The sequence below is a fragment of the Callorhinus ursinus genome, unplaced genomic scaffold, assembly GCF_003265705.2.
Source record: "Callorhinus ursinus isolate GAN/ISIS: 27379988/994484 unplaced genomic scaffold, GSC_fseal_2.0 scaffold18, whole genome shotgun sequence".
Taxonomy (NCBI): domain Eukaryota; kingdom Metazoa; phylum Chordata; class Mammalia; order Carnivora; family Otariidae; genus Callorhinus; species Callorhinus ursinus.
This window is the reverse complement of record NW_027397080.1, coordinates 9,241,344-9,253,550: the sequence shown is the minus strand read 5'-3', so window position 1 is coordinate 9,253,550 and position 12,207 is coordinate 9,241,344. Positions and strand designations below refer to the sequence as shown.

Sequence of the window (12,207 nt, the reverse complement as noted above, 5' to 3'; positions counted from 1 at the left end):
AAAAGTCCATTCCCCCCAAATTGACCTATAGACTCAACACAGTCCCAATGGAAATTTCATCAGATTTTTTTAAAATAGAAGTTGACAATCTGAGTCTTTGTAAGATTTATATGGAAATACAAAGAACCTAGAATAGCCAAAAACATTCTGAAGAAGCACAAAGTGGGAAGATACATACTACCTGGTATTAAAGATATGCTGTAAAGCTATAGTAATCAAAACTGATGTTGGGGTGAAGGTCGACATGTAAATCGAGTTATAGAATAACTACAGATACTTGATCTTTTTTTTTCTAAGATACTTGATCTTAGATCATCACAGGCTGAGAAGCAATTAGAATAGATACAGAAGTAGGCCTGCTCTTGTGGTTGACTAATATTTGATGGGACAATATAATTCAGTGAGGAAAGGATAGTCAATAAATGATGCAAAAACAACTGGATATGTGTATAAAAGAATAAACAACCCCTACTTGACACAATACTCAAGAATTAATTCTAGGTATATCACAGGCCAAAACATAAAGCTAAAACTGGCAAATTTCTAAGAAAACAGGAACAATACTCATATCCTTAGAGTGAAAGATTTCTTGATGTATTGGAAACCTGAATGAAAACCCCCTCTTCAGAAAATTTAAGCAATTACTGGGAGAAAACATTTGCAAAATATATAGCTAAACAAAAGATTTGGGGCGCCTGGGTGGCTCAGTTGGTTAAGTGTCTACCTTCAGCTCAGGTCATGATCCCAGGGTTCTGGGATCGATCCCCACATCAGGCTCCCAGTTTGGCGGGGAGTCTGCTTCTCCCTCTCCCTGCTACTCCCCCTGCTTGTGCTCTGTCTCTGTCAAATAAATAAAATATAAAAAAAAAAAAAGATTTGTGTCCAGAATATATGAAAAACTTGTACCAGACAATTTAAAAAAGTGGTCAGAGGCTGACACTTCACAAAAGATGTATGTGAGTGGTAAATAAGCACTTAGAGGATACTAAACATCATTGCTCATCTGAGAAATGCAAATACCCACAATGAGATCTCACTTTACACCCACTACATGGGCTAAATTAAAAAGACTGGCAATACCAATATTGGCAAAGATGTGGAGCAACTGGAAATGGTAGGAGTGTAAATTGTACAACCACTTGGAAAAAGATTTGGCACAGTCTTTTAAAGTTAAACATGTTCTTGTCTTATGACCCACAAGTTTTATTCCTAGGCCTTTCCCCAAGACAAATGAAAAAAGTCATACAAAGATTTGTGTATGTTTGCCTGTTCGTAATAACTAGAAACTGGAAACAACCCAAATATCTAAAAACAAGAGAATGGAGAAACAAATTGTGATCTGCTCATACAATGAACTACTACTCAGCAATTAGAAAGAACTAACTACTGGGGCACCTGGGTGGCTCAGTCAATTAAGCATCTAACTCTTGATCTCAGCTCAAGTCTTGATCGTGAGTTCAAGCCCCGCAATGGGCTCCACCGTGGACATGGAGCCTACTTTTTAAAAAGAGAACTAATTTATACAACAGTATGAATCTCAAGTAATTAAAATGGGCAAAAGAAGCCAAACTCAAAAATGATATATATAGTATAATTCCATTTATGTAGAATTTTGGATCCAGTTAATCTATTATGAAAGGAATCTGATGTGTGTCTGCCTGGGGCAGATACCGAAGGAACTGATAACGTAGAGGCAGGAGAGTACTTTCTGGGGTGATGGAAAGGTTCGTTCTTGATTGGGGTGGTAATAGCATAAATGTATGCGTTGGTCAAAATCATTGAACTTTACACTTACACGCATTTTATTATATGTAAGGCTGAAAATCCTTTTTTAAAAGGAAGGTATCCCTACATAACCCACCAGAAAGGCTAAAATTCACGTCTGGCTTTACCAATGGTTAGAATTGAGCACAAAAATGACATACATTGCTTATGAGAGGGTCAGTTGTTAAAACCACTTTGAAGAGTTTGGCATTATCTAGGAAAATTAGATATACATATCCTTCATGACTCAGCAATTTTAATTTTAGATGGAGCCCTTTCTACTAGAGAAATTTATGTCTGTATGTGCATCAAAAAAGACCAAATATAGGAATGTTCATAACATTCTAGTAACCAAAGGAAAGTACCAACATAAATGTCCATACATTAATAAACTATATATAGTTTACTACTATATATATATATATATAATTTTTTTTTTTTTTAGAGGGTTGGGGGAGAGGGAAAGAGAATCCCAAGCAGGCTCCATGTGCAGCACAGAGCCTGAGCTGGGGCTCAATCTCAAAACCCTGAGATCATGACCTGAGCCAAAATCCAGAGTAGGACACTCAACTGACTGAGCCATCCAGGTACCCCAATAAACTTTATTTCTTTACCAGAGTGTTAGAGAAGTGAAAATGAAGAAACTGTTTACATTTAATATAGATGAGCTAGAGACAGTCCATAGCAACAGTCTCAAAAGATGACATGCTTTGGGGCGCCTGGGTGGCTCAGTCATTAAGCGTCTGCCTTCGGCTCAGGTCATGATCCCAGGGTCCTGGGATCGAGCCCCGCATCGGGCTCCCTGCTCGGCGGGAAGCCTGCTTCTCCTTCTCCCACTCCCCCTGCTTGTGTTCCCTCTCTCGCTGTGTCTCTCTCTGTCAAAAAAAAAAAAAAAAATATTAAAAAAAAAAAAAAAAAGAATTGGTTAATAAAAAAAAAAAGATGACATGCTTTGTATTTCTAGTTACACAAAGTTCAAGAACTAGGAAAACTAAACTATTTAGGAATCTGTACTTAAGTTGTAAATTTAAAGAAAAAGAAGTGATTACCATGAAAGTCAGGACTTTGGTTACCTTTGAAGAAGAGGGGAAGTTAGAATTGGAAAAGGGCTAGGGAAGAGGTTTCTAAAATACGGGCAATATTGTTGATCCAGCGTTGGTTTTGTAGATATTTACTGTATAAAAATATAAGTGACACATTTATATTTCATATACCTTACTTAATATGTGATATTTTACATTAAAATTAGAAAAAAATCTTTATCAATATCTCCTGAGTACTATGTTAATAATATTTTGCTAGGTGATAATAGGAAATGGAAGGATGTTTAACATGGTTTCTTAAGTGCTCACTAATTATAACCATAAAAAGGCATTGGGTAATGAGTAGTCTTAAATTGTGTTCTCATACTTTCAGAGCCATGGGAGTAAGCCTATATAATTGAGGCAGATAACATCCATACCATATAACCTCTCAGGAGGTAGTAGGTGTACATTAAAAAATAATTATGATTATCTTTTTACCAGCTCCAATGTTGTTTACTGCTCTACTATTCATTTGTCCTTGGTCTCATTTGGTAGTCCTAGTTATTTTAAATATGGCAAATATTTATTACTTTCTTATCTGTTATTTTCTGCCATGTCTTTTGAAACAGTAAAACACAAACTTAAGAATTCTAATCCCTTCTTCAGGAAAAATTCTCCCATAAAACCTCTTCAAGGAGTTAGTTTGCATTAACAAAATGATTTTGCCTAGAATTAAGACCAGTCGATCAGAGAACAAATGACATGAGTAGACAGTTCAAAAATAAGAACAGAAGCTTTATTGAGCTCCTAGGGTACAAATAGGTACTTTGCATGGAATCTCTACCCTAATGCTGTGAGTAGTAGGTATTCTTTTAATTTTACAGATGAACAAATAGAAATTCAGGGAAATCATAATTAGTAAGTGTTAGACCTAGAATCAAAATCTGTCTATTTTATTTTAAAGCCTATCCTTTTTTTATTATTCTAACACTTTTACCCATGAAAAGAAGAAAATAAACTTAGTTTAAAAAAAAATGCAACGAACAAGAGAAATTAAAGGATGCATTTCTAACCACAAAAATTTCTATCATTTATTAATCTATTAAAAGATATATGAGTGTTATAGAGTGTATTATAAAAACTTAATGAGGGGCGCCAGGGTGGCTCAGTCGGTTAAGTGTCTGCCTTCGGCTCAGGTCATGATCCCAGGGTCCCACATCGGGCTCTCTGCTTCGCGGGAAGCCTGCTTCTCCCTCTCCCACGCCCCTGCTTGTGTTCTGTCTCGCACTGTGACTCTGTCAAATAAATAAAATCTTTAAAAAAAAAAATAAAAATAAAACCTTAATGAAATTTAAATGACCTTAATAAATTCAGACATCTGTGTTGATGAATTGAAAGTCTATCCTACTGGTATTCTAGACATAGTTTTTTTTCGTGAATTTCTTTTTCCTTAGTTGTAGATTATGCATATTTAGATACTGGCAGTCTAAGTAGTAGACAGTATCTCCTTTTCCAGGACTTTGAGAGGACCAAAGTCCTCTCAATAGTGTCTGTATTTTATTTCTCAGTTTTATTTATCTGAATTCTAACAGCTGCCTAGTCAATTTTAATTATATGCATATACTCCAAATTTATCCATTTTACTAATGGATATTTTGGTTGTTTCCATTCTTTTTACTGTTAAAAACAACCTAAAATAAGCATTCTTACTCATGCCTCCTTTTGCAGATAAGGAATTTCTCTAGAGTGTATTTCAATATAGTGGAACTGATGGATTAAAAATTAAGCATATCTTCAAATTTATTGTATGTTACTGTTTTCTCTCCTAACTGTATCAGTTTATATCCCTACAGTTTGCACAAGAGCTTTCAATTTTCCATTGGCTTGTCAGTTTGTGTTCTAGGTCTTGAAATTCTTTGCCCATCTTGAATGGTGTAAAATGATAGGTCAGTATTCTTATGTGTATTTCCTTAATTACACATAAGATAATTCAGGAAGATTTATGGGTTTTGACATTTAGGTTTCTGTTTTATGAAATGCCAGCTGATGTCATTTGCCACTTTTATTTTATCTTGATTTTAGGAACTCATTACATATTCTAAACTATTTGTTAGAGGTACTACACATGTCCTCTACCAATCTATAGCCTGGGGTTTGGTTGTTTTTTGTTTGTTTTGCTTTGTGGGTTTCTTTCTTACAGTTTTCTTTCATAGTTTGTTTATAGTTTTTTATAGTTTATATATTTTTAAAAATTTTTATAGTTTCAATGGTTTGTAGTTTTTGTATCTTTGTTTAAGAAATTCTTTCTTACCTCCAAGATCATAAAGATACTCTATATTTTCTTCTAAATGCTTATTTTTCTTTTCCTACGTAGTTCTCTGAACAGGAATTTGTATATAGTGTGAGGAAGGCTTTCAAGTCTGTTCTGCTAGTCTGTGTATCCTCACAGTCTCTTGACTTGAAAAGGATTATAATAAATCTTGATGAATGACAGGACAGACCTCAGTCTTAAAAACTGTCTTGGCTATTCTTGTTTTGTTGCTTTTTTGTGTTAATTTTAGGATGTGCTTCTTAATTTCCAGAGGTCAAGGGGGTTATATCCGGTCAGTATTTTGATTGAAATTGCTTTGAATTTGCAGATTAATTTGGGAATAACTTACGTGAATAAGGTATATTACTCCATTTTTTAAATCTTCTGTAATATTTTCCAATAGCAAAGATACCTATTACTTCTCTCCCCCCCAAAAAAGATACCTATTACTTCTCTAGGTCTTATACATATTTTGTTTGGATTTCATCCCAAGTCCTACTGTTTTTTGTTGTAATTTTAACTTGTATTTTTTTTGAATTACATTTTAAGTTGATTGCCAATATATACAAGAAGGTAACCTATTTTCATATATGGACCTTAAGTCTAGCAACCTTGCTTAACTCTCATTAATTCTCTAATTTGTAGATTTTATTGGGTTTTCTATGTAGGTAATCATATTTGTGAAGAAAAATAATTTTCCCTTTCTAGTCTTTGTACCTTTTATTTCTCTAACTTGTATTACTGCACTAACTAGAACATTCTAATAAATGAAGCTGAATTTACCGTAGATTTTTGATAGATAACTTTTATCAAATTAAGGAAATTCTTTTCTGGTCCTGATACAGTATAAGTATTAGCTATGGTGTTGAATTTTATTTAATGCTTTTTTTGGATCATCATTTGTAGAAATGGTTGTATGCTATTTCCTTTTATACATTATAGGGGTGTTTTGTTAATAGATTAAATTTTAAACATAAACATTTCTTTTCAGTTAGCTTAGTTTTGAAAGGGCAAGAAGGAATAAAATGCCTATATACTTAGGCTTATAAAATGTTAAAGATTCAGCAGAGAGAAGCAGATCTTTGCTCATTGAAATTAACTCCTAATTCAGGTGTACTCACTGATTTCAACCCATCTTTTGTTAAAAAAAATTTTTTTAATTAACTTTTATTTTCATCTGAAATGCCCACATTCCTGTAGAGAAGATGATAAACGTAAAATGATTAGGAGCACAGTGGTATAAACAGTAGGGAAGTTTAAAATAATTGAAGAATGTTAAAAAGGATAAATAATGTTTGTTTAGTAGTTGCAATTCAGTGATGTAAGATACATTAGTTGTGAATGCTAATGTTATAACAGTTTAGTGAAGAAAACTTACCTGAAGGATTAAAGGAAAGGCAAATAAGCATGTTACTTACCATATTTTTATTTTCCTTTACCTATTTACTTTTAAAAAATTAACCCAGAAGCAGTATATGCTTGTTTTGATGTGTCCTGTCAGCTTTTTTTTAATACATGAAAATATTCTCACGTCTTTATTAGAATAATATAATGTATATATATTTTTAAAGATGTATTTATTTGAAAGAGAGAGAGTGAGCATACGGTGGGGAGGGTCAGAGGGAGAGAGAAGCTCAAGCTGACTCTGCTGCTGAGCATGGAACCAAGGCGGGGCTTGATCTCACGACCCCGCGATCACCACCTGAGCCAAAACCAAGAGTTGGATGCTAAACCAACTTCACCCCCCAGGTGCTCCAATGTATACATTTTTGGAACTACTATGGATTTGAATAAGATACCTAGAATGCTAATACAATCTGCGGCACCTGGCTGGGTCAGTTGGAAGAGCATGCGACTCTTGATCCCAAGGTATTGCGTTCGAGCCCCACTTTGGGTGTTGAGATTACTTAAATAAAAAAAGATAGAATGCTAAAATAATCTTATCAATCTCTTTTTTTATTAGTTAGAAATTGTGGAGGTGATTGTAAAGTTTATCTGGTTGGAAGTTTAGCAATGAGTACTGTTTTCTCTTAAATCTTCCCTACAGAAGTACTCATGGATGTGCACACGTACAGACACCCACAGGCAAATAAATATATATAAGGACATCCATTGGAAAATTTTTTGTAATATTAAAACCAACTTATTGATCCATCATTAGGGACGTGAAGTACATCCATGTAATGATATATCCCGAAGGGTGAAAAAAATGATATGGTTCCATAGATAGGTAGGTAGGTAGGTAGGTAGGTTGATTGATCTGTAAGACCTCTAATGAGAAAAAAAGATCAAAGCCCAGAATAGTGTTTCTAATGTTTTACCATTTGTGTTCTTTTTTATTAAGAGGGAAAGGGAGTATATATTCACTTAACTATCATGCACTGATACTGTGGAATAATATGAGGCCATTAAAAAGAATGTACTGACATGGAAAGATCTCTAAGACATACTGTTAATTTAAAAAATAATAAAACGAATCATGGAACATTTATTATCTGATCTCATGTAAAAAGGAAGTCGCATGGGGGCGCCTGACTGGCTCAGTCACAGAGCATGCAACTCTTGATCTCAAGGTCATGAGTTCAAGCCTCATGTTGGGTAAAGAGCTTACTTAATAAAAAAAAAAGTTCCGTGTACATTCTAATCTTTGTAAGTGCATATCAAAAAAGCAGGATATGTACATACTTAACTAATAATTTTTTTTTTTTAAGATTTTATTTGAGAGAGAACAAGCCCACGTGAGCCAGGGGAGGGGCAGAGACAGAATCTCAAGCCGACTGCGCGCTGAGCGCTGAGCTGATGCAGGGCTCTATCTCATGACCCAGAGATCATGAGCGGAAACCAAGAGTCGGTCACTTAACCAACTGAGCCACCCAGGCGCCCCTTAATGATGGTTATTTCTTAAAGATACTTGGAGGGGCAGAAGTTGAGTTGGGAGGGAATCTTTATTCTGTATATCTGCATTTTTTATGATGAGACATCATTCATATATGCTGGATTAAAGGAAAAAGTAATATGTGCCTATTATAATAAGTGAAGATATAAAATTAAAAAGAAGAAAATAAAAAACATCCATAGTAGCCTTACCACCCACACATATCCTGAGATAACTACTGTTAAAGCCTTGATAAACATCCTCCCAGAGGTGAGGGACATTTTGTGGAGAACATTTAATCCTTAAACCAAGGAGAGGGAGAGAAAGAGCACTACATAAAATGTTTACACTTAGCAGACAATAGGCATGTTTTTTAAGCAGAAAAATAACATGATAGTGTGTAGCTTCCTGTCTGTTTTGTGCTATAAAGGTACTGGGGATACAGTGAAAAGCAAAACCAAAACAGACAGGAAGCTACACACTATCATGTTATTTTTCTGCTTTCCCAGTAAGTATGTGTTTAAGAAATGAGTGATGGTGATCTAACCACTGGTGAAGCTCTTTCAATTCTGAAGCCCAAGATTAAGAAATCATTGTGGTTGGCTCTTAGAGAACAACCAACTGTAGCTAGATGACATTGGGCAGATACTCTTTTTTGGGGGAGGCAGATATTCTTTACTTATTATTTCCTATAGTTTGGATTAGCACCAATAACATGTAATACCACTCTCTTCTCAGACCTCTCTACAAGACAGGGAAAGCTTTCACCAGAATAGATTAACAGGCCAGGGTGGCATAGAAAGCTTTAGGAAATAATACCTAACCTTTTCATCTTAAGGGGCTCTGGCATTTGTTCCTTTACAGGCCTTGTCTCATACCCAGAACACACTCTGTATATGTAGCAGAGAATGGTATTATTCAGTTACCCATGAAGAAAGCTAGATTATAAAAAACTGTAGGATTTAGCTTTTCTGTTCTTGTGCCTGTTTTCCAGATAGCTGTCCAATTGAAACTGCTCAATTCAGCAATGCTTTTTTATATATATAAGTATGCATAAAGGATAATTATAACTCTATAATTAGTTAATTATCATGAAACTGAACACAAGTTTCTGAATTTTTTTATGGAAACATTAACACGTACTATTTGTGTTTTTCTTTTTAGTTTCTGCCACTGCCTTCTACAAAGCACAACCTGTAATTCAGTTCATGTGTGAAGTTCTTGACATTCATAATATTGATGAGCAACCAAGACCTCTGACTGATTCTCATCGAGTAAAATTCACCAAAGAGATAAAAGGTGAATTAATTAGCATTTGGAACAACTTAACTATAAAATGCATGAATATAACAAACTTTTATTGAAAAAAATTTTTTAAGTCTATTCATATAACATCATCTGTGAAAATATAGCTTATAAAATGTTACATTAAATTCATTGCCATTACATCTTAGTGTTTGAATGAAAGAAATGCCAAGTAATGAAATGAATATTGATACCAGTGAATTTTTCATTAATACTTGCTGTTACTAGCTAAAAGTATAAGAAGAATATCTCATGGGAAAATGTTTCTATAATACTGTTAAAAGGAAACATTCCAAAAACATTGTCATGTCAGAACTGGAGTCATTATTTTAACATATTCTAAAATAATGACTTCCTTATTTTTCTGAAATGGTTGAATATTTTATTTCTTTGAAACTTTATGGATACAGGGCTAGCCTGTTTCATGTGTTATTTCAGAGTTGGAACTTCGTTGTTTTGTGTACATTATATAGTTGATCATTGATCTTGCCTATTTTAGTTAGTAGCTAAGATCTGTACAGTGGTGTTGCATCCTATATATATTTTACTAACATAAATTCATCTCTACGTGGTTTTTTAGAGAGAATAAGAAAAAGTAATTTTAATAATGTTCTAAAATTTGTATTGTATTTATTTCATCTTTATATAAATGTACATTTCTGTATACATTTACAGTTTAGTATGCAAACACATAAACACTTTATCAGTAATTTAAGGAATTTTTCAAGAGTAATTTTGATTGTGTAAAATTCTTGCCTTGTTCACAGCTTAGAACCTAATCCTCAAGTAAGATGTGACTCCACTGTATTTAGTTCTTTATTTAGGCATGAAGAAGATTAGATATTCTCTAATTAGAATGAGTAGTATAAATTCTATTTATATTAAGTGTTAAATCTTAGAAATAGTTTTTTTATTTCAGATTTTAACTGTTGCAGATAATTTTCAGCTTCTGGTTTGAATGAAACATTGAAGTTTGTTAACTGAACATCTTTCAGTTCCCCAAATCAGAATAGCTCAATGCATCCTGCTTGCTCCAATAATCATTCATTCTTTGCCATTCAGTACCCAGGAGAAAGATAGCCATTGTTAATAAAACATTAAAAGGAAAATCCTTCCTGCTTTGAAAATGAGCATCCATTTATCTCAAGTTAGTTAAATGCCAAAATAATAAAGTGTTATATATTAGTGTATTGCAACCATACCATTGTCCTTTCATAATCTGTATTAACTGCACAGTTAGCATTGTCGAGAGGTTAGTGCATTACCCACCATTAATGTGTGATCATCCAAATGCCATGGTTTCCAGTGGAGTTGCTGCTTAGTTACCACCTCTGATATCATGAAGTCACTTACATTATTTTGCGGTAACTATGCAATCAACTCATATCACCACTCTATCACAGAAAATACAAGATGTACAGAACAAGGATGCAACTGCTGCCCGAAGAGCATGGACTCGATCTTAACTTCAACTGCTCAGGGGCCCAAAGAAATGACTGAAAAAATGACTAGAAAGCATTATAAAGTTGATGTTATAGTGAAGGTAAAGCCAAGTTTATAGGTTAAATATTTGATTTATTAAAGCCAAAAATTTTTTTGGTTGGATGGAGGGTTTTGGGAGGGACCTGGGCAGAGAATTATCTAGTCCATTTTTTAAAATTTTAACTTTTTGCTAAGCCCTGGGTTGGGTCAAATCCTTAGGCACCTATGACCCTAGATTTGGGGTAGAAAAATCTGAGTTGGATCTAACTGACCAACTGATGATTTTTTTTCCTCCATTCAAAGTCACAAAGGCTTTGTTGACTTTTGGGGGGGGGGTTGTTGTTGTTGTTTTTTAAAAGCAAGTTCTTTAACATATATCATGTAATCCTACCATGGAAATTCAAGAGAATCAGAGTTATGTATTCTGTGCTACATATTTGGGCTTAATTTTTAACCAGCATTAAGGAATTTGATGGTAACTGTTAAATAGTGATACAAAGTGTGCTGTAATGAATAGATTTCCTTAGTACGTTCATTTGGCTCCAGTTAGACTTTTATCTAAATATTTAACAGTAACTTTAGGGTGGTTCCTTTGTACAATTATTCATCATGGTTAAACAGAAATACTGAGGGAAGTGTATGGTAGAAGTACCATATGCTTATAAAAGAACCACTTTATTTTTGGTAAAAACTTATTTTGTAGGCTATTAGAATCTTACTAGTAACTTCTCTAATTCAGGGGAAGACTTGTAAAAAAATTGCTAAGTGGTATAGATAGCAGAAAAATAATTCTAAAACATAGTATTTCCATACATAATATTTTTACATCCTGCTTCATATTGTTACTTCATATTGCTTACTTCACATTTCCTTCTTATGAGGCCTTCTTTAGATAATATTTTATTTTCTAGTCTTCTTTATAATATAGAGGCATAGTAAATGTTCTAATCTGAAATTTTAGTTTTATAAAGGTAATTACTAATAAAAACTACTAACCACTGATTCAGTTAGTATTTCTCAAGAAAAATCCATACCAATCTGGTACAGTGACACTGTGTCCATTTAACATCTTAATTTGTGCTGGACAGAAGAAAATATTACTGTGAATGAACTTTGTGTTTGGTACTGCAGTTAGTAATTAGATAGAAAAATAAGTTACACTGTTGCAGGGTTTCTCAACCTCGCCAGGGTTGATATTTTGGGCTGGATAATTCTTTGTTGTGGTCTGAGGTGGGAGGTAGTGCTGTCCCGTGCATTGTAGGATATTTAGCATCATCCCTGGATCCAAGAATCCCTAATTCTAGCATTCATTAGATGCCAATAGCACCCCGCAGTCATGACAATTAAAAATGTCTCCAGACATTACCAAAGGTTCCCCGGAGGGCAAAATTGCCTGTGGTTGAGAACCACTACACAATAGGAATCACAAATATAACAGGGAAATA

The 12,207-nt window shown here is 34.0% G+C and overlaps 1 protein-coding gene across 5 annotated transcripts in view; it reads left to right on the top strand.

Annotated features, from left to right (window-relative positions):
* Positions 1 to 12,207, top strand: part of AGO3 (argonaute RISC catalytic component 3) — a 134,344-nt gene that overhangs the window by 69,015 nt on the left and 53,122 nt on the right. For all 5 annotated transcript variants that reach the window (XM_073902917.1, XM_025856675.2, XM_025856676.2 and 2 more), the window contains one exon: positions 9,140 to 9,274. In XM_073902917.1, coding sequence (XP_073759018.1) covers positions 9,140 to 9,274 — 135 coding nt within the window. The remainder of the gene's footprint in view (positions 1 to 9,139; positions 9,275 to 12,207) is intronic.